Raw genomic sequence first — 27,863 nt, forward strand, 5'->3', positions numbered from 1 at the left:
TGAGACAGTGATGCCTTCATTTATTCCCTATTCTTGCCCCTTAGAAAGCACATAACTCAAAAGGATGCATATAAATAATGAAGTTGTGGTAAAAGGAGATTGAGGCTGAGAAAATAGTAAAGCCAGAGAGAAGAATGTATACCACAGGCCCCGTGTGGTGGCTAGAGGTGCATGAACATTTGGCTTTTGATTTGGGGACTCTTGCAAAGAGCAAGGCATGTTAAGTTATGGAAATCAAAGCAATTTTGAGGTCAAGGTTCACTGGTGTTGAGGGGAAACATAATTTTTCCATTTATAGATGTCAAGCAGGGAGTTCTCCCTTCAGTTCCCCATTAACGATCTAGACACTGTGCCCTAGGTGACAGTCCTCAGAAAATCTCACAACAGTGAACACCAGGAGTCTTAGAGGTTTTCCCTATAACTCCCTAAACCCTGGGTCATGGCATGCTCTCAGAGCACCAGAGCAGGGGTACACCACATCCCCAGCTAGATTTAGGAGAGACTTGGGGAAATCCAGAGTTGTAGCTTTATTTGCTGTTCTGTGGTTTGTTTTTTTTTCTTAAGATTTTATTTATTTATTGGACAGACAGAGATCACAAGTAGGCAGAGAAGTAGGCAGAGAGAGAGAAAGGAGGAGGCAGGCTCCCCACTGAGCAGAGAGCCCGATGCAGGACCCTGAGATCATGACCTGAGCCAAAAGCAGAGCCTTTAACCCACTGAGCCACCCAGGCACCCCTGTTCTGTGTGTTTTATGTATATTTGTTTTTAAGAACAAACTCCCCTTGTCACACCATCCCAAATAAAACCAAGAGGTGTAGGTGTTTGTTTTGTTTTGCTCGGGATCAGAATCTCCTCTTGGAAGTCTTTTCAAAGCAGAGCTGCCTTGGTTTCTAGCTCCCCTACCCCCACTCCAAAACTTAGGCCTTTCTTCCTCAAAGGGAGCCCCAAGCACCTCACAGGGCTGAGAGACAGTAACCCGGAGACACTAATGCCAAGGAGGTTACCCCCTCCACTTCTCCATCTCTGGGTTTCTTGAGAATTTTTCACTTTACTGTAGTGTGTGAAATTCTCTGGTGGTTTCCCATGGAGTCTGAGCAGTGAGCTGAAAGGAGATGTCTATCACTCTGGAGTAGAGGTCAATGGCAGCGCTCACCACAGCCCTGAGCCCCCAGGGGCCCTGGTCCCTGCCCCTCAGCCCTGGGGGCCACCCTGTTTTGCACACATACTCCAGACCCACAGGTCAGCCACCTTCCTACCTTGGGATCTTGCATTTACTGTTCCTCAGCCTAGAATGGCCCCCAGCCTGATTTCTGTGTTTGATTCTGGTTTCTTAGATCACAGATCGCCTCCCCAGAGAGGGCTTCCTTAATGTCTCTGCCTGAGATAGTCCACATTTGTTTGTACAAAGCTCTTACCTGTAGAATTATACTATGTTTTTGCTATTGTCTCTGTCCCTACTAGACTATAACCTCTCAAAGGGCCAGGACCTTTCCATCTTGCTCATCAGTCTCTCCCGCTAGCCCCTGGAAACAGTGCCTTGTACTTGGCTGGGACTCAGCAGATACTTGGTGAGTGAATAATTAAATGAACTGTAGAACGCTGGAGAGACAAAGTCAACTGTTGTCCTAACATCCAAACACTATCATTACTAATTCTTAGGTATTTTTTCATTTCAAAGGTAATTAACTTTTGGGCGTGGTCACAAGAAATCCTAAAAGATCTATGGGTACAGCCTTCAATATACACACAGACACACGTTCCCAAAATTTGACATATAATTTTGCCAGATTTCCTAATCCTGCTACCCCTGCTTAAATTTCTTTTTTTGCCTCCTGAGTAGGCCCGGCTTGATGCAAAGCACCCACTGGCTTCACATCATTCATTCTCTTTGCTAATGTGATTGCTGAAAAATGGCTCTCACTTTGATTTGCATTCCTATGACTCCTTGTGAGGCTGATCATTTTTCCAGGTTTGATTTCTGATTGCTTACTCTATTTCATAAACTGTTCGGGTTCTTCGACTGTTTTTTGGAGTGTCTGTTGTATGAGCTTTTGAAATAATAAAGATGTTTACTAAAATGGTACTTATTATAGAAAGAAAACAGATTAAAAATGAGCCTTCCACACTGACAGCTTTTTCTTTGCCTCTCGTGGAAAAACGGCTGTAGATTCATTTTCTGTTACTTTGCTTGGGTTGCCACACTTTGCACCTGGATTAGTTTTAAAATCATTCAGGAAGGCGAACCAATAAAAGGCTACAATAAACTCTCTCCTGACTAATGAAAATAAATGCATGAATCAGAGTTTCCATTTCCTGTTAGGATAAAAGTGTACCTATTGTCTGAAGATAATAAAACAGTTTTGGTTTTGCTATTGCCAGACCGTCGTATTAAATTCAAAGACACAAAGATAACTTTGTGGAGCAGAACAGTGAAGCGGCCGATTTCCTCTTTTTCCCAGTTAGGGCATTATTTGCCTAAGTTCACTAGCTTCATAGATGAGCTTCCTGTCACAGGCCACTTTGGATCAATCTTGTGATATCCCATAAATCAGATGGAACCTGAGCAGCACATGCTGATGCTGGTTTTGATGGAAGAAATGTGATTTCTTTATAACAGTAGGATCCAGAAAAAAATCAGCATGCTAACTTGTTCTGGATATATTACACCTTGAATGTTCTGGATATATGATAATGATGAAAATTCATGTCTAAATCTTTCAGATGCCGATAAAATATACATTTTAGGGCATGCATTTGCTAGGAAAACAATAAAAACCAGTGTTCCAGGCATTTCCATGGTGGACCCCGAGGAGAGCAGCGTTGCACCGTGGCTTGTCACCTGTGTTACTGTGGAGATGAGCAGACAGGAGAGCAAGTAGGAAAATCATTCTCTGGTACTAAAAATCCAGGGTTTCCTGTGACGTAAATGCAGTGTGGATTACAAGTCTAAAGCTGGAAGAACCGGGGGTATCTGGAAAACCCAAGGTCCACCTGTCAGATTGAGGGGCACCTGGAAGTGGGTTTAAGGCCTAAAACAGAGGGGCTGGGGAAGACTGAAGGCACACACGTCCCTCAGCTCTGTGCCTTATCAACTGAGCCGTCTGAGAAATTGCCTTGTGGTTATTCTCACCCAGAATTGGAATAAAGGGCTCAGTGTGAAGTTGGGATAGTACAACTTCTTGGTTTAATACTTTACAGATTTTTGGAACCAAATGCACCCTGAAGTGAAAAGTTGCCTTTTTTTTTTTTGCTGACCTTGTTGGACGGCTAATACTGTTTCTGGGAAATAAGAGAAACAAGCGGCTCATTGTTGGCAGGAGCTGAGAGAGACACAAGAAGGGCGAGAGACGTGTCTGCAGCCCTTTTTTCCTCTTCATTGTATCGTGACTGAGTCGAGGCTGGACTGTGGCTGGATTTTTCTTCCTACCTCTGCAGACATGTGTTTTCCATCAGACAGGGCTGCGTGACACCTGACATTGGCCAGTTCACATGAGTTAAGCCATGTATGGCCCATAAACAGAGAGGAAAAGACCCACAGCTGCACTCAGACACTCTTGACGCTGAAGTATTTTTGAAGCTTGGTGTGGCTGGGTCTGCACGTATGTCAGAAACGATTTACACCTGTGTGTTTTGGCTTCTTCCAGGTGCATATCCATACTTTCTGAAAGCTGCTGTGGCCAGAAGGTCTAGTGTTGCCTGATGGCAGTACCGCTTCCTGTTTAAACCTTCCTGAATTATGAAGTGGAACTTCAAAAAAAAAAAAAAAGATTTTTGTTTTCTTTATTTTGAGAGAGAGTGAGCACAAGCACGAGGAACGGCAGAGGCAGAGGGAGAAGCAGGTTCCCTGCTAAGCAGGGAGCCTGATGTGGGACTTGATCCAAGGACCCTGGAATCATGACCTGAGCTGAAGGCAGACACTTAACCTAATGAGCCATGCAGGTGCCCCTGAAATATAACTTTTAAAAGTTATCTGACTTGTCTTTTTTTTTTTTTTTTTTTTTTTAAAGACTGAAGAAATAATGGGGCTCCTGGGTGGCTCAGTGGGTTAAAGCCTCTGCCTTTGGCTCAGGTCATGATCTCAGGGTCCTGGGATGGAGGCCCCCATGGTGCTCTCTGCTCAGCAGGGAGTCTGCTTCCCTCTCTGCCTGCCTCTCTGCCTACTTGTGATCTCTGTCTGTCAAATAAATAAGTAAAATCTTAAAAAAAAAAAAGACTGAAGAAGCAAGCCCTATACCATTTTCTATAAAACTAGATCACACAAACAGGGCATCATCCTAACGTGTGATTCATGGTGATTTCAGCATTTTGTAGTAGTAAATAAGTTAATTACACTAGTCTGTATTAGACTTTTTCATGAAATCGGGACAAGGAAACAGATCCATGTCACTGAATTGAACTCAGTAGATCCTTTTTGATCACTGAGGGTGATCAGTGAAGCTGATGCCATGGCATTCTAGCATATTCCTTGGGCTTCCTACTTTTGTCACAGTCTCTGCCTGTGATTTATGCTGAGTCATTTATCCTTCCAAGGATCATCTCCGGATTGAGTGAATTGGCCTAAGTCTTTGGTTTTAAAATTGTGTCCCAAGGTTCCATGCTAGGATTTTAGGGGGTTGTGAAGACATGCTAAGCAGACCCCAAAAGCTTGTCAGTTCAGGTTTTAAAATTCTTTTAAGAGCCAACACGGGGATGCATCTTATTACCAAGGGGAACAGCTAACTAATGCCCTTGACAGTCCAAATAATTACTTTCTTTTGGCTAAAGAACTTGCTCTAAAATACATAGGGGCAGGCCCTTCTGAACCCTGACTGTGCCAGCTCCCCAGATTTTAGCCCCCCCTCCGAGGGCTCAGCGTTGCCTGACAAGGTGAGAGTGAGTTTCTAAGTTTAAAAGTTTTCTAAGTTTAAAAAAAAAAAAAGGAAAGAAATTATCTTACACATTTGTTTTTTCCCAAAAATATTATTGGGGGAAAACTACAAAACATTTACAGTACAATGTTTACAGTCACAATTTGTAGTGAACTGATTCCCCAAAATATAGTACAACTCAAGTTGACTTATCTTGTTACATTCAAAAACCTACTGTCAAAGTAGTCCCGAGTACATACACACATAGTGCTCCAACCGTACCTACGTACACACTAAAGCTACTGCTCATTCATCCGCTGTCCAGGAAAGCATCCCTGCCTTTCTACACACGCAAAAAGATAAAAATAAAAATAAAATAAAAATTCGTTTAATATTTTCATACCAGAGTTGAGAAATGGCCTGTAGGAAAAGCAGAGTGAAGGCAAGACTAAGAGGATTTCGAGAATATAGCTGGAGGAGCTGCCATATGAGTGCTCCCTGATCCATTGGTGCCAGCTGAGACTGTAGGCTTGCTTTGAACTGATCCCCTACGTAGGAGGGTCGCCTCTGCTTCATGCCATATACTGACGCTACGGAAGGATCCTACTGCTAAAGAAAAGTTTGAGAACTCCGGTCTAAACTAAGTTCTATTTCAGCCTGAACTTCTACACTGATGGTACAAGGTAGGATGAATACACGGGCCCCCCTGGAAGGAGCGCTTTTGGGAAACTGAGTTTGTAAACCACTAAAGATAAAAAAGAACCAAATGAAATGGGTGCTGAGCAGAGAACTATGCTCAGGAAGTAAAGAGAAAGCAGTCACAAAAACCTGGTATTCATTTAAATACTGCCTTGTCAAATTAAGGGAGTAATGGTTCCTATCAGTTTCTGACCCATAAAGTCTGAAACTGACTATAGTATTTCATGTCTGTGCTTCAGTAAGGCAGATCTGAAGTGCACTAAACTATTTTTGTTCTGTGTTTATAAAGAAAATCCGTATTATTGGGGTTGGTTCCAAAGGGTGGAGGAGAGGAGGGAGGCTTGGCTCCTTGTCAGGTCTTCTTTATAAAGAGCACAAATCCAGCTCTTGGGAAGATGAGAATTAGCTCAGATCACAGAAGAGTATAGTTCAGTCTTTAAAAGAGCTGCTTTTCAGCATGTATGGCCCAACCAGGAATCCAACAGGGAGGATTTGCTGACAGTCAGACTCAGTCAAGTGCATGCTTATGAGTGTTGCAGTGCAATGAAGTGCTCGAGCTCCCTAAGTTGTTTCAGAGTGAGTGGAGAAGGAATGTTTCCTCTCTGATTATTAGGTAGTGTGGGTGCAAAAGGACAGTCAGCTAGTTGTAATCTATGGAGGGCACACTGAGAGCTAGTCCGGACTGCCCGGCTGTGGTTCTAAGTATCAAATAGGTCTTTTGTATTGGCATTGGTTCTTTTTGTAAGGTGACGTGGAAGGAAGCCTTGTAGGGGGGGTTTTCAACTGCCGCGGGTTGCGGCAGTCAAGGCCTAAGGTGACCAGATGCCCATCTATCTGGGACTCTCATGTCCTCATTAGCCCTGATACCCCATGTTCCAGAAAAGCCCTCTGTCTCTGTCAGACCAGGACAATTGGTTACCCTTCCAGCATTTGCAGAGTGGGAAGGAAGAGGAAGTGATTATTAAGCTTTCAGTTTAAGTAATGATTCAGGAGCCCTTGTGCTCCCCTCTGATAGGGCACTTAGGTTTTTGGAAGGGGTTTCTCATGCAATCTATATAAGCTTATTAGCTCCCACGTCAAATTGAAGAAGTTTCCTAGATCTCAAATCAAGTGTGTTATCCAAGGTGTGCATTTTTTAAAAAGATTTTATTTATTTATTTATTTTACAGACAGAGATCACAAGTAGACAGGGAGACAGGTAGAGAGAGGGGGAAGGAAGCAGACTCCCCGCTGAGCAGAGAGATGCGGGGCTCCATCCCAGGACCCTGGAATCATGACCTGAGCTGAAGGCAGAGGCTTAACCCTCTGAGCCACCCAGGCGCCCAAGGTGTGCATTTGACTGTTGCCTAGTCAGCCTGTTTGAGGAAACGGCAACCAGGTATTCAAAGCAATAAGTCAGCCTCTTTGAAGCTCTCCTCACTCTCAAGGGATGATACTGGAAGGATTCTTTGGAGTATTTAATGTTATATTATTACAGAAGCAAGTTAAAAAAACAAAACCCTCAAAGATAGGTTATTTTGTATATATGGAAAGAGCGTTAATGTAGCAGGGTTTTCCTCACCCTGTGAAAACTGACATGCAAGTTAAACCATCTTTGAAATTCCCTGTTAAATCAGCAGTTGATTATGGAGAATTTAGTCAGATAAACCGCAGTCTTGTATAATCCTTGCTTCCCCCCTGTTTTTGTTTTTCTGTGTTTTTAGGTTACTTTGTTCAACATTCACCAGGCTGCTATGTTCCTTTCCCTGGATCCATGTCCTACACATCTGTTTAGTTGACTTTAAAGGGCTTAGCACATAGTAAGAGCTTAATAAATAGTTATTCGTCTTCAATTCAGTTCAGATTCAGTACTGCCAAGACATCTGCTAAGTTGCAATGGCCCAGCATTTCCCAGTATTCGTGCTCAGGAGAACACTAGTCTTCCAAGTTTGGGAAGTCCTGCGTTTTCTATCTCCTTCCTGGAAAGTCGCACTGTCTGTTAGATCCGTAAAGGCTCTGAGGAAGCTTGCAACAAAATGAATTCTTTTAACTTTGTGTAGCCCAACATTTCCCAATCTTACTTGGCCATGGGACACCTCTGGAAGCAGCTATTGTTATATTTTTATTGTAGCCTACTTTCCATATGCTCCCATGGAACACACTGTAGACCATGGTGGTTTTTTGTTGTTGTTGTTTTGTTTTGTTTTTTGTTGTTGTTTTTTTTTGATTATCCATTTTTTATATACCCTATAAACTTTGCCCATTTTTGTATATCCTATATAAATGAATTATACAAATGAATTAATAGTGAGTATGGAAGAGACAGTGTCTTGCACAGTCCCTGGTGTCTGTTGAAGACGTGGTCACTACACACACACACACACATGCACATGCGTGCGCGCACATGGTTTTTGAGAACAGTTTCAGATTTACAGAAAAATTGAAAAGATGGAGTTCTCATATACACATCAACTTCTCATATTATTACCATCTTACATTAGTATGCTACATTTGTTAGAATTGATGAACCAATATGGATACAGGGATTTCCTTGGTTTTTACTTGATGTCTTTTTCTGTTCCAGGGTCCTGTACAGAACACCATGTTACGTTTACTTGTCATGTCTCCTTAAATTGTTCTTGGCCATGATGGCTTCTCAGACTTCTCAGACTTTCCTGGTTTTGATGACCTTGATAGTTTTGAGGAATACTGCTTAAGAATTTTGAGGATTCTCCCCTCTTGGAATTTGTCTGATGTTTTTCTCTGATTAGAGTTGGGATGATGGGCTTTTGGGAGGAAGTGCTCTTTTTGTCACATCTTATCAAGGGTCATGCTATCACTGTGGCTTATCATTGTTAAGGTTGACCTTGATCATCTGGCTGATAGACAGGAGTTCTCCCCTGTAAAGTGGCTGCCCCCCCCCCCACTCAATACTGTACTCTTTCGGGGGAGGTCACTATATACAATCTACTGTTAAGGAGTGGAAGTTTTGCTCCCCTCCCTGAGGATAGTGTATCTACATTAAATTATTTGGAATTCTTCCATTCGGGAGATGTGTCTCTTCTCCCTCCATTTATTTATGTATTCGGCCATTTGTTTATACGAGTGTGAACTCATGGATATTTTTATGCAACTAATGAACTGTAGTCAGCAACATGTGACACTTTCCCCATTACTGATAGAACAGAGGCACAGTTGGGGAGTGGGTTTCAGGGTGTGTGTGTGTGTGGAAAAAGTTGTGCTTACAGAGAGAACTTCTCGCTCACTTAAATAGGTTTGTGCCTCTTACATGTTGACAAAAACATGTTTTGTTTTGTTTTTCAAAACATGTATTTTTAAAAGTTCAACTTTGGGCTGCCTGGCTGGCTCAGTCGGTTAAGCCTCTGCCTTCATCTCCGGTCATGATCCCAGGGTCCTAGGATCGAGTCTCACATTGGGCTCCCTGCTCAGTAGGAAGTCTGCCTCTCCCTCTCCCTCTGCTGCTCTCTCTCTCTCTCTCTGCCAAATAAATAGATAAATAAAATCTTAAAAGAAATAAAGGGTTCAACTTAAAGTGCCAGGTATAGTGGTCTCTCAGCCAAGAAGGTGGTCAGCAGGAGAAAGGAGGCTGAGAATGAGATGAGAAATGCACACTTGCACAGGCATTCCTCTTCTCCCTCCTCAGACTCACATGTGAATTGGAGAGAAGGATTTGAAGGGAGTAAAGTAATTTCTGTGTCTTTCTAGGGCTTCGGTGTGGCTTCTAGCCATCAGCACACTGATTCTTCTTTCCATAATCTCCTCCGAGCCAGCTCTGTCCAGGCCTGTGATAGGTTTCGTAGTTGAACCTAACCCCTTAAGGTTTTGTTTTCTTCACTTGACATTGTGTGTGTGTGTGTTTCTGTATGTCTTTATATGTCCGTGTGTGTGTGTGTGTGTGTGTGTGTGTGTAACTAAGCCTGTTTTAAAAACGAAGGAAGCAAGCCCAGGACACAAGAATAGCAAGTCACTGAACTTCTCGGAGGCCAAGAAGACATTTGTCAAACATTCCAGGAGGCACACTGGGCAGCCTCTGATTCCCTGGCCTCCCTCGTCGTCCGCAGTTCCTGGCTTGGAGAAGCTGCCAGGACACTTTATAAACTGTTGCTCCCTATTCCCTTGGGCTGCAAAAGACAGAAAGTTCAGGAGTGAAGCTTTACCTTTTTTTTTTTTTTTAAAATGTATCTGTTTCTTAGGTAGCAAATGATATGTGGGCTTAGAACTGAGGTCAGGGACCTTCCTGTCCTGAGCCTACTCGTGGGTCTTTGTGGAAGTGACCAAGTGTGTTTGCTGGAACAGTCCAGAGGGTGAATTTGTGGACGTTGTCCAGGGAAGCATTAACCAAAGGGTTATATCCAATGGGGATAGTCACCCCCTCCCCCCGCCACCACACCCCATTCCTGTGTTGACCCTTTGTTCCACCAAGGACACAGTCATGGAATCAAAAGGGTGTTCAGATCTCATGCTGTGGGGTTTGTTTGACTCTGTGTTTTCTTTTTTACTCAACAAGAGCCGTTAAATGTTTCTGGCCACATAGCTGCAGAGCATGCTTTTATTGATTTTCAGAAACGGAAGAGAAGGCAAGTTACTGAAGGAAAAGGAGATGAAAACAATGAAAAAGATAAATGTGGCTTTAAATTTAAATTCTAACTCTCTTGAAAAAAGAAGGATGTCTCTGCTTTAGTTTTGATACATTCTTGCTTCAGTGGAGAAATCTTCTGTTTGGGTTATTCCTTTCTGTGGGGACTGGCAAAAGTCGAAAGCTGATGAGGTCTTTAGTCTTTTTGAGGCAATTCATGGCAACCTGCCCTCAACTGGTTTGGCCTCAGAAATGGCATTTGGGATACATTGCCCTTGGTTTTTTTGTTTTGTTTTGTTTTGTTTTGTTTTTGTTTTTAGCTGAACTCTTGTTCTGTCCCTAAAATATTCTGGCACATTATCCCAAGAAGTATTATATTCATTGTAGATTTACATGTTTTGCCTTCCTGTGCTCTCCTCAGGACCTCCTCTCTGTTTATCTCTGTCTTGGGCCTTCTCTGCCCCCATTTTCTCTGAGTAGCTAGCGAAAGCAGTGGTTTTAAAGAACCTCGACCATCAGTAGCATTCATGAGCTGCAGGCTCAGAGAATGTTCAGTGATAGTTGGAAACCAAGCGACTAGAGGGAGCAGAGTGGCAGGTGGAATCATGGGCACCTCAGTGGGACCCAGGACACCTGGCTTCTAGGCCTCTGACCATTTTATGACCATGACCAAATTCACTCTTGCGGGCTCCCAGCTTTCATAATCTTGATTACATTCTTTAAACATTATTTTTTTAAAGATTTTATTTATTTATTTGACAGACAGAGATCACAAGTAGGCAGAGAAGCGGGGGGAGGGGGGAAGCAGGCTCCCCACTGAGCAGAGAGCCCGATGGCGGGGCTCGATCCCAACACCCTGGGATCATGACCTGAGCAGAAGGCAGAGGCTTTTGACCCACTGAGCCACCCAGGCGCCCCTCTTGATTACATTCTTAAGCCGAAATTGTTGCTTATCAGATCATTTTTGGGGTTACCGCCTTGCACTCCCATCAAGAAAATACTGAGTTTGATGCATACATGACCACGTTTTTATGTTTTTTACTTTTGCATTTTTATGTTTTCTCTAAGTAATAAATGCACATAGGAAAGCTTCAAATGGTATAGAAGAAAGAAAAGGAAGATCTCCTCCCATCCCTGACACCTGTTGTCCTCTCCGGAGTTACCCACTGTTACCAGGCTCTTAACGTGTTCTCCTGCAGACACTCGTCTCTATGTGTAACATGCCCTCCCTTTCTGACTACAAGCAATAGCAGGTCCATGCATAGAATTCTTTCCCTCGGCTTTTTCCCCTCCCTGAACAATGTTTCCTAGAGATTGTCCTATTTAAGTACCTACAGAGCTCCCTCATTCTCGGGAATGGTTATAGAGAATTTCTGAACAGGTGTATCTTGACCTCTGATCGGTGAACGAAATTTTTAGTCTTTTGCTACTACACACAATACCGTGGTCCGTTCTCTCATAACAAAGTTCTGTGGGTGTGTATGCTTTACTTTGAAAACAAAACTGCTGTCTGAGTTCCATTCTTTTCTAGTCTCTCTAGTTCATAACTGGAGATGTGCGGTCTGCATGATCCAGTCCATGAAATTAAGTGGAGGAAAGCAGCATCGCCCTCATTCCTTCCTGTCTGTGTCTCTGTGAGGGCTGGTGTTTTGAAGCCTAGCAAGGCGTGGTGTTAGAAGAGCTCATCTCCCAGTCTTCAACTCCCCCAGATAAGGAGGCAGAGGCTAATAAACTCTGCAGTATTTGCTTTTGTTGTGTGGAGTCCATTGTGAGTAAACCCAACGCAGGTTTTGCTCACTGAAAGGGCAGGCTCCCCAAGTCCCTGAAGACGGTCTTGCTCTGATGTATTTGTCCCGTCGTGAAGTTACCAGAACCGAGTCAGTTTTAAAAATTAATAACCTCTGTGCTGCCAACAAGCAACCTAACTTTTCTCAAGCTTCTTTTTCCTAATCTGGGGATTTCTGATGTTGGCAGTATTTCAGTTTACAGATTTCTCTCAGAGACACAGTCGGGCATCTTTTCTGGTCTATAGTGGTTACGTCAGAAAAAAGTAGGAGCATCCTTCTTCAGGAGTTCAGAAATGACTGTCCCTGGAAATAGCCACTGTTCTTCCTTCTAAGCTTCCTTCTGGCTGGAAAGAGGTGTTACAAATTCAGCCCTTCTGGATATCTGGACTTTGTCTGACTTCAATCTGTATTTAAGAGCACTTTTTTCCCGGTGATATGGTGTGTGCAGGATCCCTGACCTACACAGGCCTTCCAGTAGAGACTGTAAAATGCCTTGACCATTTCTAGAATATCACTTGAGAAATGAAACGCTCGTTACAGTAATTTTTTAAAATTATTTATTTATTTTTTATTTTTTTATAAACATATAATGTATTTTTAGCCCCAGGGGCACAGGTCTGTGAATCACCAGGTTTACACACTTCACAGCACTCACCATAGCACATACCCTCCCCAATGTCCATAACCCCCCTCCCCCCTCTCCCAACCCCCCCTCCCGCCAGCAACCCTCAGTTTGTTTTGTGAGATTAAGAGTCATATGGTTTGTCTCCCTCCCAATCCCATCTTGTTTCATTTATTCTTCTCCTATCCCCCTCGTTTCAGTAATTTTGCATCGATTAGGACTGTGCTTTTTTTTCCTGTTCCGAGACTGAGAACATAGATTGCCAACTGGTTTCACTCATTCGTCTCATCATTTCCTGAGCTTCCCTGTGCACCAGGAATGGTGCCAGGAGGCCTGAGTTCCTTGTGGTGGGCTTGATTCAGAAAGGAAAGGCTGCACCATTAGGTGGAACACTCAGAGTATTCTCACCTCCCGTTCAGGAGCTTGTGAGTGAGCAGACAGTTGTCCATCTCTCCAGACCTGCCTTGAACCCTTTCTGTTTGTAAGGCGAGCGGCTTTGGGCCCCAGGCCCTGTTTTGATGACCTGCTGTTTAAGTGGTAACTCTCTTGCTGTTGAAGGCAAACTCTTCAGAGGGTTGCTCTCAGTTTCAGCAGCTGTCCCTGTTCTTCAGGGTAAGGCGTGACCGAGGGCGGCCAAGGACAGTTGAAAGAGCCAGAGGACAGGATGTGTGGCGGCCTCCACTCAGGCTTGGGTGGCTCTACCTGCCGCCAACCAGAGCTCACCCCTTCTCCGCTCTCAGGTTGCAGTCTCCCTCCTGTAAAATAAAAGGATGGACCGCATCATTTCTAAGAATCCTGACAGAGCCTAACATTCTGGCATTCCACAGCCCCACAAATAAATTCACCTCATTTCTTCACACATTCTTTCCAACAGCCTGCTAATTCCTGTGAGGGCAGGAGCTATTTATCCAACGACAAGCCCAGTGGCTGGCGCACAGGAAGTGCGGTAAAGATTTGAGGGAGTTATAAATAAATTTTTTAAAAAAGACTGTTTTTATCCTACCTCTACCCCCATCCGGAGGAAGTTCCTGCCGTGGAATTAATCGTTTCTCAAGGAAACCAGTTAGTCCACAGAAAATCCTTTGTGTTTGTGTCCCTTTTGAGTGTGTGTGTGGGGGGGCAGTCTACATACACATTTAGTACGTAGATGATTAGGCTACTTTAAAATTCATTTAAGGAAATTCTTAGTTGTTGTAAAACGTGTTTCCACATGATACCTATGTCTTCCAGATGAAAGATGTAAAATATTTAACTTTTAGACTTGAAATAAAATATGCCAGTGATTTTCTTTTTTTAAAGATGGTGATACAGGACACCTGGGTGGCTCAGTTGGTTAAGTGACTGCCTTCAGCTCAGGTCATGAGCTCAGGTTGCTGGGATTGAGCCCTGCATTGGACTCCCTGCTTGGCGGGGAGCCTGCTTCTCTCTCTACCTCTATTTCTTTGTCTCTCATGAATGGATAAATAAAATCTTAAAAAAAAAAAAAAAGACAGTGGTACCAAACATAGCAAAAATTGAGAGTTTTTCCTCATAAATGAAGTATATAAAACTATATCTTGTTTTGGGCCTTCATGTAAGAGCCAATAGACAGAAAAGTGTGGTTTTCTTTATTATAGAATATGGCCTAGGCAGAAGTTAAGCAAATTTGACTGATAAACTGTTTAAGGAAAACTAGCACTTTTTAAAAATGTGTGTGTATGTGTGTGTGTGTGTATGCCAGTTATAGAATTTATTAAGGGATTTTAGAATTCTTTCCTCAAGTGAAGTACTGCAAGCAAAATCTAAGGTGTTGGTAAGTGCAGATAAGTAGAAAATCCTTAAAAAGTTTAAAAGACTTCTAGAAGGCCTTTATTCAATCACAAACGTGGTTATCATTTTTTAAAAGATTGATTTATTTGAGAGAGGGAGTGAACACGCACAGGAGGGAGGGGTAGAGGGGGAGAGAGTGTTAAGAAGACTCCGTGCTGAGTGTGGAGTCCCATGTGGGACTTGATCTCAGGACCCTGAGATCAAAACCTGAGCTAAAACTAAGAGTCGGACACTTAACTGACTGTGCCAGCTAGGCAACCCGTGATTACCATTTTTAAAAAGATTTTATTTATTTGAAAGGGGGAGAGAGAGTGTACGTGTGCACACATGGGCAGGGGGTGGGGCAGAGTGAGAAGCAGACCCCCACCGAGCAGGGAGCCTGATGTGGGCCTCAGTCCCAGGATCCTGGTATCATGACCTGAGCTGAAGGCAGTCACTTAATCGACTGAGTCACCCAGGTGCTCCCATAATAATAATTTTTATGTAATTTCTTGTGCACTCATTTTTTTCCTTTGCAAAAACTATATATAACATCTTTTCCTCAGTCAGGTATTTGTTTCTGAGCTTAGCTCATGCTCCTTCGAGGTACCCTTTTTTTAACAAAGCGTCAGTGGGGTCCTGCTTCTGTGTAGGTCCCTGGTCTAGGTACTGTGTTTTACATCTTGCTTGCCAGTCACCGCTGTCCTAGATACTATCATGCACCACTGTATATCTATAATCTCATGCCCTCCTTAGCTCTGACATGAACACGTAGGTTGTCTAGAAAGTGCACACACACCCAGATGTCCTGCTGAAATTACATCATATGTTGTGGTAACCTTTTGTGAAATTCGCTTTTGACCACTATGTTCTTAAAGGCTCTAAAATGTGCTCTAGACACAGGGAAGGTGTGAAATAATTTTTAACAGGGCACCAAATTCCAGGACTAGATGAATCAGGAGTGGGGCTAGTGTCTGAGCCTCCATGAATTGAATTAAGGTAATAATTACTTAAACAGTAATGATTAACAGGAAAGTACTTTGGCAGGAATCTCAGGAATCTATACTCCAAAGCACAGAGCATTCTGATGGTCTCTTTCTGATAAGGTGTTGTAGGACCTTTTCATTAATTTGCTTGGTCTTCCCTCCCATAGTGATGAATCACCAGCACCAGCAGCAGATGGCACCCACTCCCCTGAGCCAGCAGAACCACCCTCCTCAGAACCCACCAGCAGGGCTCATGAGCATGCCCAATGCTCTGACCACTCAGCAGCAGCAGCAGCAGAAGCTCCGACTTCAGAGGATCCAGATGGAGAGGGAGAGGATCAGAATGCGCCAAGAGGAGCTCATGAGGCAGGTATGGCCTTCTGTGGTGCCTGCTGGAGGCTCCATGACCCCACATACCAAGGCTGGGGGTAGGTAGCTGCGGGCCATCAGGGCAGATCTTTCTCTAGAAGCATTAAAGGTCAAAAGCCTACTCCAGACCATATGAGTAGAATCCAGGTTTTTCTCCCAATATCTACCTGCCTTGTCTTCAAAGCCATACATACGAGTATGAGGACCTGCTGTGTTAGCATGGCTGCCTTTGGGTTCTTCTGCTGATCTTTAGAAGAGGAGGAGGAAGACTCTATTCCAGTGATCTGTTGCTGTGTAACATTATCCCAAAATGCAGTGGCTTAAAACATTAGCCTATTTTATTATATCATACAATTTTCTGGGTCAGGAATTTGGGCAGAGCTTAGCCAGCTCGTTCTTCTGGCTTCCATGGTGTTGATGAAGACCACTTCAGTAGTGTTCAGCTGGTGGGTGTGTTGGTCTGGAGGGTTCACGATGGCTTCACTCAAGTGTGTGGCATCATGATAAGGATTGCTGGAAGACTGGGCTTGGTTGGGACGGAAACCTGGGACGTCTGTATTTGGCATCTCTAGCTAGCTTGGCAGTCTCACTGGTGGGACACATTGCATAGCAGCTTGGGTCTCCCAGAGAGAATGTTCCAAGAAACAAGAAGTAGAAGCTGCCAGTGTCTTAGGATCTGGTTCTGGAAACTGTCACAGAGTCACTTCTCCCATATGCTCTCAATCAAAGAAATATCAGATTTGCCCTAGATTAAAGCAGAGAGCAGAAAGGATGTTCCATGGACAAAATGACTAAGAATTTGCAACCATCTTTGGTCCGCCATGGAGCATGAAAAAGAGTTGGAAAAAATTGAAAGAGAATGAGAAAGGAAAATGTTTGTATACAGGCTCTGAGAGAGTGGGTATTGATCGGGTCCCTTTGTGCCATACTTCCCACAATGCATTCGTTCAGTCAGTAGGTGGACAGAACGTTACCATGTGTCCTCTGTGGGTCTCAGCTGATGCAGCACTTCAGAACATGAATAAAACAATCCCTGAAGGAACCCACAGTTTTCTGCCTCCCTCAGTGGCTTGGTCTGTGCAAGAACAGAATTATTTCTTCTGTGTTGCTAAACTAACGTAAACCATGTTTTTAGGTCTCATCAGTTTTGCTGGCTACTTTTTAGGGAGGAAAGCTTCAGCTTATTCTAATTCTTGAGCTTTGCTTTATGACTCACATGGAGCAAGATACACAAGTAGCTTCCTTTCACTAGTTTAAGGAAATAAGTACTTTTAACTGTTTCGGGGGCTTTCTTGGAAGAGCCTGGGAGTGTCACAGTCAGTGCTGCCTTTTCTTTTAGTCACATCTGATACTTTTAAAAATACACATTGAGTGGTGCCTGGGTGGCTCAGTGGGTTAAAGCCTCTGCCTTCGGCTCAGGTCACGGTCCCAGGGTCCTGGGATCAAGCCCCGTGTCAGGCTCTCTGCTCTGCAGGGAGTCTGCTTCCTCCCTTCTCTCTCTGCTCACCTCTCTGCCTACTTGCGATCACTCTCTCTGTCAAATAAATAAATAAAATCTTTAAAAAAAAAAAAAAAAGATTTGTTTAAAAAAAAATAAAATAAAAATACACATTGGGGTACCTGGGTGGCTCAGTGGGTTAAAGCCTCTGCCTTCGGCTCAGGTCATGATCCCAGGGTCCTGGGATCCAGCCCCAAATCAGGCTCTCTGCTCAGCGGGGAGCCTGCTTCCTCCTCTCTCTCTGCCTGCCTCTCTGCCTACTTGTGATCTCTGTGTGTCAAATAAATAAATAAAACCTTTAAAAAAAATACACATTGATTTCTATAAAAGAATAATGTATTTCTCATCAAATAAATTCTAGGATATAAAGTGTCAATACAAAACATGGCAAATTAAAATAATTCCCTAGACATAGGCTCTGACAATGAGGGAAATGAATATAAATTGTGCTATGTTGTTCAGTGGAACTACCCTGAACTTGAGGAATACAGCTTTATAATACAACTACAGTTGTGCCTTTTTCCCTGAGGATTTATGTCTTAACGTTCATGGTTATTTCAGGGTAACAGTTGTTTATACTGTTTTTAGATACACAGGATCATGTTTCTTAACAGGAAATAATTATATTATTACTTTTTGTCTTATGATAATAATTGCATTTGTAATATTTTTTCCTGTTTCATAATACAGAGTAAGTGTAACAGTATCATAGTAGCATTTGTAACTTTTCTCTTAGTTTTATATTTAAATGAACTTGAATGCATTTCTTTTCTTTGCACAAATCTACAGACTGTTCTGCAGAGAATGATTTGTTTCTCAATTTCTGCCACTTTCTGTTTCTTTCTTTTGTCCCACAGCCTTCTTTCCTAGGAAAGTATTTCTGCAAAGGGCTGGGGGAAAGTGCCCCACATTGTTTCCTTTATTCCAACCATAGGTGCCTTTGATCCAGGATGTAGTATTGATGGTTCATATTACAGAAATGCCAACCAAGTTCATTAAACGCTGATCCCTAGAGGCTGTGGAACTTAGAGCATTTTGCTGCATCATACTGGGCAATGCTGCTGTATGGGACAGCGGAGGGAAATGTCCAGAGTTTTTTCTCCCCATCCAGAAGCAGCCTGCTCCTCAGTGTCAAAGATACCATTTAAGGCCAGATAGTAAATAGCGTTGCAGCGTTCTCTGATAGTTTTCTGGGGTGTTTGCCAAGATACCTTGTTGTTCAGGTGTGGATTACATCTATCATCTTGGTGGTTTTTTACTTCCTTTTTTTTTTTTTCCTGGTGATTTTCTGCTTTACTATTTGCACTGCTCAAATAATAAAATCTTGAAAAAAATTTTTTTTTAATATTTTATTTATTTATTTGACACAGAGAGAGAGAGATCACAAGTAGAGCAGCAGACAGAGAGAGAGGGGGAAGCAGGCTCCCTGCGGAGCAGAGAGCCCGATGCGGGACTCGATCCCAGGACCCTGAGACCATGACCTGAGCCGAAGGCAGCAGCTAAATAAGATTGATTTATTTATTTTGAGAGAGAGAGAGAGCATGCTTATATGTGCGTGAGCTAGGGAGAGGGGCAGAGGGAGAGAAGCAGACTCCCTGCTGAGCACAGCCGAAAGGGGCTTGATTCCACAACCCTGAGATCATGACCTGAGCTGAAATCAGGAGTCAGATGGTCAACTGACTGAGCCATCCTGGCACCCCGTGATGAGGTCTAAAGATTATCTATAGACTTCGTTTCTTCATCCTGTCCCATTCCCATGCCCTCCATGGGCAACAAGTGCCTTAACCTCCTTAGCTCACTGGGCAGTCTGTAAGGAGCATGGCTCTCCTCTCACTCACAGGGGGGCCCTAGCTGTGCAGGCTTTCTTCTTGGGGTCCCTGCCTTGCCCAGCCTTGTCCTACCTGCAGTTGCATCAAGAGAGAATTTCTAGGAGAGAGGTCACATCCTATTTTCTGTCTCCGTAGTGGGAAGGGAGGTTGGTAAAATTTTATGAGGAAGATGAACTTATTCCCTAATTCTTGGGAAAGCATCACCATTCTGAAAATTGTTATCATCCTTAGATACATAATAAATGTGAAAGCTCCTTCCAAATTAAATATTGTGTAAATACTTGGTTTCATCCCTCCATCTCCTTTTTCCTTCCTCCATGCCGTCATCCCTCCACCCGTGTAATTGATGGTTGTGCACTGTGGAGAAAGAACCGCCTCAGTATTGGGTAGTAAGCCCCCGTGGGCTGCATGATGCTAGGGGCTCACATGTTAACTCGTGGTCGTGGAAATCATGTAGAATATCAAGAAATGGTTGTAAAGAAAGTTTGATTACAGATCTGAGGTGAACTTTTGTTATTTCAGGATGGAAAATGACTTTTTTCATTCTTTTCTGTATCTCCTCATGCCTTTATCCAACCAGTGTTTCTGTGGTAAAAAATAAAACAAAAAGATAAATGGGACTTGCCCATCTTCAGATAACTAGTATCTTACCAGACAGGCAAAATGATGAAATTAAAGTGATTACAACCAATGCAAATCAAAATGATTACAACTAATCCAAATGTGTGGACAGAAGGGTAAATTTGAACTCCTTCCTCCTTCCATCTTTGCCTTTCATTTCTGCCACAGGGCAGAGTTCTGTGAAGCGGGCAGAAGGTACTTCTTTGTTTCTCTTCAGTGGCCCCTCACGCCAACAGGTTGTTAACAGTCCACAGCATTAAAATCAAAGGGCCAGTGAGGTTTTTGCTATCTCCCTTGATTAGGAATCTTCTCAAGTACGAGAGTTCCATTAAAAATGGTCCCTACAACTTAGCACTGGCTGGTGTAGCCAAGATGAATTTCTTATGTCCAGTAACTGATGAGTTATCTTGGGTTGTGGCAGGTGCTCCAAGCTCAGGGGAATTCTCGCCAAGTCTGCAATACACAGTTATCTTAGGAAAGTAGGTGTTTCACTGCTTTCCACAGGCATCCATCGCAGACATTGTGGAAAGTAAATTTTTGTGAGACATTCTCGGTTGTCCATGATAACAAGAGTTTTATTATCCTTGTGAAATCTCCCAAACCTGGAGAGGCAGCTTCAAGTTCATAAGAGAAATGGCAGTTCGAGAAAAGGCAACCATCTCAGTTAAAGGTGTACCTTCTGGTATCTTTGTAGTTTTTAAAAAGAAATTTGGATTTAGTTTGTGACATTTTTTTCTTTTTTCTTTTTAAGATTTTATTTATTTATTTGACAGACAGAGATCACAAGTAGGCAGAAAGGCAGGTAGGGGGTGGGAGGTAAGCAGGCTCCCCGCCTAGCAGAGAGCCCAATGCGGGGCTCGATCCCAGGACTCTTGAGATCACAACCTGAGCGGAAGGCAGAGGCTTTACCCACTGAGCCACCCAGGTGCCCCCATTTTTTCTTTTTAATTAGAAAAATAAAGTTTTTTTTTTAAAAGAGTGGCATTATTTTGTTTTATTTTATTTTTACAAGTTTTTATTTATTTGGCAGGAAGAAAGAGTGAGAGCACAACAGGGGGAGGGGCAAAGGAAGAGGGAGAAGCAGACTCCCATGGGGCTTGATCCCATGACCCTGGGATCATGACCTGAGTCTAAGGAAGTTGCTTAACCAACTGAGCCATCCAGGTGCCCCGGAAAAATAAAGTTTTTAATTTATAAAAATATAATGAAGTAGGGTTTTGTTTTGTTTTGTTTTTGTTTTGTTTTCTGATTGAGACAAAAGAAGGATTTGGTAAGTGAAAGAAGCCAGGTCTTTATGATTCCATTTTTATGACATTCTGAAAAAAGACAAAACTATAGGAATGGAGATTAAGTAAGTGGGTGCCAGCATTGGGTGTTGGGAGGGGCTGCCTAAAAAGGGGTAGCACTAGGAGATTTGGGGGATAGTGGCACTGTTCTGTATCTTGATTGGTAGCTGTTTCACAACCCATGAATTTTTCAAAACTCAGAAATGTACACCACAGGGGCACCTGGGTGTCTCAGTGGATTAAAGCCTCTGCCTTCAGCTCAGGTCATGATCTCAGGGTGCTGGGATTGAGCCCTGCATGGGGCTCTCTGCTCAGCAGGGAGCCTGCTTCCTCCTCTCTCTCTGCCTGCCTCTCTGCATACTTGTGATCTCTGTTTGTCAAATAAATAAATAAAATCTTCAAAAAAAAAAAAAAAAAAGAGGGGCGCCTGGGTGGCTCAGTGGATTAGCCGCTGCCTTCAGCTCAGGTCATGATCTCAGGGTCCTGGGATCGAGCCCCGCATTGGGCTCTCTGCTCCGCAGGGAGCCTGCTTCCTCCTCTCTCTCTGCCTGCCTCTCTGCCTACTTGTGATCTCTCTCTCTGTCAAATAAATAAATAAAATCTTAAAAAAAAAAAAAAAAGAAACATACACCACAAAGAGTGGATTTTATTGTACACCAGCTAAAATAATAAGAAGGTAAAATTATCACACAAGAAAGACAAAACATACATTCATTATAAAACAATGTTTAAAATAGTCAAAACCAAGAACAAAGTAACCACTCATAGCCCTCCTAAAGAGAGTGGCTGTGAAGATGTTGGTGATTTCTCTCCAGTCTTTGTATGTATCTGTGCATATGCTTTGTTTTAAAACAAAATTGGTAGCATATCATACTTCTGTTTTATTATCTCTTCTTTTTTTTTTTTTAAGATTTTATTTATTTATTTGACAGAGATCACAAGTAGGCAGAGAGGCAGGCAGAGAGAGAGGGGAAAGCAGGCTCCCCGCTGAGCAGAGAGCCTGATGTGGGCTCCATCCCAGGACCCTGGGATCATGACCTGAGCCGAAGGCAGAATCTTTAACGCACTGAGCCACCCAGGCGCCCCTATTACCTCTTCTTCTTAATAATACTGGGACATCGTGTATTTATTCTGTATGAGCCATGGAAGTTGTGCCGTGACTTTAGTTGGATCTATTGTAAGCTGCCTGGGATCCTTCCTACAAGAGGGCTGGACATTATTTTTTTAAAATATCATGAACCGCACAGGCCCACAGTGAGTGTAGAATATTCTGCTGTTACAGCTTGGAAATCAACACAGTATTTGCTCAGTATCATAAAGGGCATGTTTGTAACTTTACCCAATGAAATGGAAAATTTTGGTAACTAGTAAGGAATTGAGAAACAGGCTTCTCAGTCACTCTTTACTCATCTAAAAGAACAATTCCTTGACATGAAAACAAAGTCCTGGCTTTATCTGAGCAGAGTATTTCTTTTCATGTGTATTATTCATTTAATTAGGAAGCTGGAGGCGGGGGGCTTCTGCCTTGAAGATTTTAACCCCAAGGACTTCTGTCAGCCTCCAGGACCTGGAAGATTCTTAAGTGGAAGCCTTAGCTTCCCCATGCCCCTTCTCAGGGCCTGCCTTGTTGAGAAACCATTATTATTCTTAGACAAATTCAGCCCTGCTTTTACCCTGGGTCCGTCCTTTAATTGGGGCTCCTTGGATAGGAGAATGCAGCTTGTCAAACAAAACTGCTGACTAAGCCTGGCCTCTAGTTGCCAGGGCAACGGGGACGAGGACAGAGGGTTTGGGCGGGAGGCCTCGGAATTCTTCTGGCAGGTCTCACAGATTTCTGTTAGGCCTGACAGCCACTGCGGGGTCCGGCTGGCCAGCTGGCTGGCCTTGAGCAGCCATTCCTGACCGTGGGCCCGGGAGGGACACGCCCGGCTGGGAGCAGCACTGCCCTGGGGAAAGAATCTGGAGTCTGGGTTTTGTCATGTGAAAAATAGCTATTTAGAGAGGCAAGAAAGTGTGTGTTACGGCAGACCATGAAGCATCAGTGGTGGTGGCTATTTCATGAAGAGTCTTTCCTTCAGTCGCTATAATTTAACTTGTAGAAGAGCATTTCATAGAGTTCGGTTGCAGGGATGACTGGGACATCAGAAGTCGTGTCGTCTAACCAGTATGGGACTCCATCTGTGGTAGCCTGGCTCGTTAGTTTCATTCACTGATTTGCTCAGCAAATGCTCCAGGTCCTAAATGCACAGCAGGGAGTGGACAAACTTGGGCCGTCCTCTCCAGCGAGCTTCAGTTCTAGCTTCTGTCAAGTCCCAGAAATAATCCATTTTCTAAAATGTCCTGGTGATATTGTTGAGGAATAACATCAGTTCGAGTCTTTTTTACAAGGACCCTTTTTTAAAATGTAAATTGAACACATTTTTCAAATAAAGGTGACCAGCACAAAGGAAAAGCAGCTTCATATTTCTGAACTTCATAAGCTCACCATGGTATGAAGAAACAGACCATTTCAAAAGCCATTCAGGTATTTTTTTTTTTCCTGAAGTGAAGAGAGAATACCTAAACTGTGAAGTTTTCCTTAATGTGATTCTAAGGGGTACAGATTCTAGGATAACACAGGATGTGGTGTACATCCTGAATTGAAAGAGCAACAAACAGGCCAGGGATAAGCATTATGGCCTCAACAAATGTCTTCCTCCAAAGGGTTAGAGTTTTGACTCTTCTTCCATACCAACGGTCTGGCAGCCGAGCATGGATGATGAGGTATTTGAAAAAGGGAGGCTCCAGGAAATGTGACAGTGAATTTCTAGAATCTCTTGGTACAGAGTTAAAGAGAAATATACATTGGGATTTTTTTTTTTTTCCTCTAAGAAGGTAAATAATTCAGCGTTCTGAAGTCCCTGAGGGTTTTGGCAGAGACAGCAACTTTGCTGCACCAGAATAACTATTTTAATGATAGGATTTCAAAATATTGTCTTTATTTGATTTTTTTTCATTTGTTTCTACTCACCGCACCCTTTATAAACAGTCCAGTCCTTCAGTTTTGTGGACCCCCTGGCCACACAGGCTTCCATCATTAGAGCACCCTCAGAAGGGTGATTGTCATCGTGTTTTCTCTGAAGCACATTCCAGCGAGGGCAGGAGCTGCTGGCTGCGGGGGCTCCCCCAGCCGAGGACAGCCTGGGCTGCAGGATGCTTTCAACTGCTGTTTGCTTTCTCACCTCCTCTGTTGATTTATTCCACAGGCAAACTGCAGGCGAGTGGGGAGCTGGAAGGAAAGGGGGTTTGAGGTTTGCTCCCAGGGACATCTTCAACTTACAAATCAGCATTTGTCTTTCACATCCCTCTGCATATTTTACACCCCACCCCGTTCCACAGCTGCTAGCAGAGGGGTTTGGTTTTTGTTCTGTTCTGTTTTGTTTTGTTTTCTAACTCACATATAATTATTTGTTTCAGAGACCTAGATGGACAACCACAAACTCCAAAAGAGATTCTTAAGTCCTCATTTTGCAACGGTCTTTCCACCCTCAGTTTGGATAGAGAAAAAAAAAATACAGTTGTGGCAGGGGACAGGAGGGGTGGAGTTACTAGGGGCAGCTTTCCAGATCTTTCTGAAACCGGTCTTTAAAATCTGAACTTAAAACTGTGCTTCATGTGTTGTGAATTCCCAGGACACTAATTCCACCCATATACGTTTAAAAGGACCATAGAATATGTCCAAGTCAGTCCTTTCCCCAGCTGGGCAGCGGAAACTGTGTTTGGGACAGCCGAACAGGCTGTGTTACCCAGTCCTTCTCTGTACTGCCTGAAGGAAGAGGGCTGGTATTTTCATTTGATAGCTGGGAAAATAGGCTCAGAGAAAGGAGATAACTTGCCCAAGTCCCACGGCCAGCAGGAGAAAGAGCCAAAAATTGGAGATCTTCTGACCTCAGCCCTTGGTTTCCACACCGTCAGTCAGTATGGAGGCTAGGAGAACACTGGGGGGCCAGATCTTGGGAAGAAGTTCGCTTGACTTCCCTGTGCTTCAGTTTCCTCGTCTGTAAAATGGAGACGGTTGGGTTGTTGTGAGGATGAAATACTCAAGTGCTTAGAACAGTGCTTCCCACATAGTAAATGCTATGCGAGCTTTAGCTAACATTTCTGCCTCCTAAAACATACAACACTATCAGTAATTCCTTCTGCTGCCTGCCTCTTTGGACCAGGTTCTTTATAAGTATGCCTTTAAATCTTTACAGCGACCCAGCAAGGTGAGTTTTACAAGCGCACTGTCTCTCTCTGTTTTTTTTTTTTTTTTTTTTTTCTGGATGAATAAGCTGTCAAGGAAGGTTAAGAATTTAGCTCAAGATGTTATAGATAGGGAGTAACTGAGCTGGGATTTGAAACCCAGTCTTTCCGATTCAGGGAAGCTTTTCCTCCACTGCCAAGCTCTGGACATGTCTAGGAGCATTTAACGTTCCACAGCTGCATGAGAATTCCAGTGGCCAGCAGCCCAGAGAATTGAGAGAGCAGTTCCACCCCTCAGCGGGACTAGTAACTAGAAAGGCCCTTCATCAGATCTGTCTCAGATCCTTGGCAGAAGGAATCTATCTTCCTTCTTCCATATGATAATCCATAAATAGTTTGAGAACCAAGGTATACCCTTCAAGTTCTGTTCTGGTTAAACAGTTCCTGCTTCTTCATAAGACATGACACCAGGATCCCTTCCAGCCTGATTAGTTTTCCTCTGGTCACGCTTTGCAAAGCGTTGAACGGAGACCTGGGTGCAACCTTGCCTGTGGAGATCGATAGGAGGTAGACAAGTCTGTTGGAATAGCTAGAGAAGCAATGCTGATCTGCTGCTTGAAATGGAACAGAGGTTTGGATCATGGACATATCTAGGAGATAGGACCCACAAGGCTTGGTCCTTGTCCACATCTGTCTCCTTTCTAGAATGCTCTGTGAGCTAGGGCACTGTCTTTTCATTTCTCTGGTAGTTTCTATAGTATTTTTTTTAAATAAATACATGTACAAATGAATGAGTTGTTATGGGGGCTGGGAGTCAGTGGGCTTGGATTTTTGTACCCATGGTGATGGCACTAAGAGAAAGCTTGAAGTTGGTAGGAAGAGCTGTTTTGGGGCCAGAGGAGGAGTGGAATGTGAGATGTGGGGTATCCTACCCCGGTGGGACACTGTTATTGAGGAGTCCAGAGCTGGGAAAGGGGAAGCTGGCTCCTTGCTGAGGTTCTGGTGGTCAGGCAAGGCCTTCTGGAAACCGTGGTACAACAGAACTTCTAAGGGAAGGTGGGATATGGCTAGATGAAGAGGGACCCAAAGTAGGAGGAGTCTGGGAAACTGAAGGCTTGTGGGAGGACTGAATGAGGGGGACCTTGGGACGGCATCTGTGGTTAGACCTACTGGACTAGAGTGGAAGTGGGAGTTGAGAGTCAGACCCAGGGGCTCAGATGTGCCTCCAGCTTAGCGTTTGTTCTGCGTAGACTCCGGGGAGCTCAGGCCCCAGCAACGGTTAGAGCAGCTGCCACACCCACTCTGAGTCGGAGGCCTGAGTCTAGTCCTAGACCAGCCTTGGCTGACTGAGCCTCTGTTTCCACATCCGTTTGCTAAGTCCAGTCCATCCGTCTTCTGTCTGTGGTTTAGCTGATTTACCTTCATCAGTCCTGACGGCTGCTGCTTGGTCAAACCAAAGCCAGGCGTGTAGGGCAGCAGATGGCATGTGGTAGCCAAAATCATCCTGAGGCTGGGCTTTAATTTCATACCTAAATTTAGTTGTTATTTTTGAAAAAAATCCTCCCTTGTTGGGATTCAGACGTGTTAGTGATGTTAGTCCTTTTATTTCCAAACTTTGGGTTTTGTGCTGCTCTTTTTCTCCTTCATGAGCAGAAATAAGAAAGTGTTTTCATTCAAAAAAAAAAAAGGTAACTTCTAAATATGGAACGATTACATTATGAAATATAATTAAGTGAAGTGAAACTTCTCACTATTCTCCATGTATATTGAAAACTAATTTTATGTTATATACAAAAAAGGCTTACAGATCTGTCCTTATTTAGAAAAGAAAGAAAATTGTTTTCTTTTGCTGACTCATTGTGATGAATTTCACACTTGGATTTAATCTTTCCAAGGTGAAAGTTCATCAGGAAGAAATGTCAGACCACTCAGTATGGATCAGTTCCGCACGATAGTGTGACTTCTGAGATGGTTTGGTCTTGGTTTTGCGTTTGTTTTCTGGGATTAGAATACAGAACATGAGATGATAATAGTATTACTTAGTTCACATTTATTAAATGATCGTGTGTGTAGATGCTGTCATTTCCCCTGCATCATAAATAAGGAAGAGAGGCGGCGCCTGGGTGGCTCAGTCGGTGGAAAGTCTGCCTTCCGCTCAGGTCATGATCCCGGGTCCCGGGATCAAGCCCCATGTTGGGCTCCCTGCTCATCAGGGAGTCTGCTTTTCCCTCTCCCCTATAACAGCCCTACCTTCTCCCCAACTTGTGTTTTCTCCATCACTCTCTCTCAAAAAAAAAAAAATATTTAAAAAAAATAAATGAGGAATAGAGAGTTTAACTGACTGGGATATGGCAGAGTCAGGGTTCACATCCAAGCATCTGGTCCCAGAATCCCTGATTCTGACCACTGTGCTCTCCTGCTTCTCTTCTGTCTTAGGCAGGGAAGAAAGAAAGGAGTGGGATCATCCCACAAGGATGCAGTTCGTGCCTGGCTAGTTGAGATGTATACATAGGCTGTTATTTTAATTACATTTGTGGCTGAAGATGAGAATTGAATGTTCTTAGTGTATTTTTTCTTTTATTGCTAATCACCATTTAAAATATTCCCATTTGAATTCCAGTAATATTTTTCATTTATTCATTGAGCAAATATTTGTTGAGTACCTACTGTATGTCTAGAGTGTTATAGGCAGCGAGGATTTAGTTGTGAACATGACAAAGATGATTTCTTG

At 43.4% G+C, this 27,863-nt stretch overlaps 1 protein-coding gene across 2 annotated transcripts in view; it reads left to right on the plus strand.

Annotated features, from left to right (window-relative positions):
• Positions 1 to 27,863, plus strand: part of WWTR1 (WW domain containing transcription regulator 1) — a 138,600-nt gene that overhangs the window by 97,596 nt on the left and 13,141 nt on the right. For both annotated transcript variants that reach the window (XM_046002664.1, XM_046002665.1), the window contains exon 4: positions 15,473 to 15,675. In XM_046002664.1, the coding sequence (XP_045858620.1) occupies positions 15,473 to 15,675 (203 nt within the window). The remainder of the gene's footprint in view (positions 1 to 15,472; positions 15,676 to 27,863) is intronic.

This window comes from Meles meles, chromosome 4 (assembly GCF_922984935.1).
Source record: "Meles meles chromosome 4, mMelMel3.1 paternal haplotype, whole genome shotgun sequence".
In the NCBI taxonomy this organism is placed as follows: domain Eukaryota; kingdom Metazoa; phylum Chordata; class Mammalia; order Carnivora; family Mustelidae; genus Meles; species Meles meles.